Here is a 1180-nt window from a genome sequence, read left to right on the forward strand (position 1 = left end):
TCACATGATCCTTTCCATTTAGCTGAAACCTCATTTTAATGTACCGTTGGTGAAACAGCATCTCTGGCAGTGCAGTGCTCCCACAGCGCTGCAGTGTCAACCTTAAGCTAGGAACAAAGGAACAGGTGCAGTCCAATCAATGTGTAGGCTGATATGTGACCTTATTCCATATACTTGCCTTTGACCTATTTCCTTAATAACAGAAGTTCAGAAACAAAAACTCTCAGATTGAAAACTCATAATTGACATGGCATAAACTGCTGTTAGTGGAAGAAATCTCCAAACATCTACCACCCTAACATCTCTCCTGAAAATTTTCAAACTATATCCCCCAATCATAGGGAAAAACTCATCGTTATCAGTTGTGAAGAAGGGTCACTGGACCTGAAACATTATCTCTACTCTCCCCACAAAGAAACTACCAGACTTGTAGAGGATTTCCCCAGCAATTTCTGATTTAGTTTCATTATCTAAACTGCCTAAGGGTCCCTCAGGTGGGACTTGAGCAAAGAACCTAATGATTCAGTGGTACAAGTGCTACCAATTGACCACAGTTCACACTGGCCCTTTAACAATACTCTAATATGGTCAATACTCCAGGCAGTCTACAGTAGACAAACAGGAGACTAGAGGAATACAACAAGCCAGGCAGCATCAGGAGGTGGAGACGACGACTTCTCCACGTCTTGATGCTGCCTGGCTCGTTGTGTACTTCCAGCCTCCTGGTTGTCTACTTTGGATTCCAGGTTCTGCAGTTATTTTGTCTCTAAGGTAGTCTGCAGAGGCCACGACCTTCTGGGGTGCAATACCCAATCTCACCGCTTGGTGCTGCCCCAAACACGTCAGCACCTGACGCTAGCGTCATTACGCCACAGGCGACGTGCCGCGAGGTCCAATGGGAATTGTAGTTCCTGTCGGAGAGGGGTCACCAGCAGCGCCTGCGCACTGAGGGCGGGTTGCCTGGGTGACGGGGAGTGAGCGATGGCGCTTGGAGGCCTCGGGTTGTTGTTGCTGGTCAATGCCTGCACTCTGCTCCTCTTCCTGGAGCCCGCCGCGGCCCAGGGCGCCGCCAAATACTCCCGGGAGAAAAACCAGGCGCTCGAGGACGAGGCAGAGGCAAAGAGAGTGATCGAATTCAGGATCGCCAAACTCAACCAGGTCTGGGAGAAGGCGCAGCGAG

General features: G+C 49.7%; 1 protein-coding gene across 1 annotated transcript in view; it reads left to right on the forward strand.

Moving 5' to 3' along the window:
* The first annotated feature begins 931 nt into the window (after window positions 1–931).
* The window catches only part of lrpap1 (low density lipoprotein receptor-related protein associated protein 1), a 46087-nt gene continuing 45838 nt past the window's right edge, over window positions 932–1180 (forward strand). Inside the window, exon 1 of the mRNA XM_043703671.1 lies at window positions 932–1179. Coding sequence (XP_043559606.1) covers window positions 982–1179 — 198 coding nt within the window. The 5' untranslated portion in view covers window positions 932–981. The remainder of the gene's footprint in view (window position 1180) is intronic.

The sequence above is a fragment of the Chiloscyllium plagiosum genome, chromosome 2, assembly GCF_004010195.1.
Source record: "Chiloscyllium plagiosum isolate BGI_BamShark_2017 chromosome 2, ASM401019v2, whole genome shotgun sequence".
NCBI lineage: Eukaryota > Metazoa > Chordata > Chondrichthyes > Orectolobiformes > Hemiscylliidae > Chiloscyllium > Chiloscyllium plagiosum.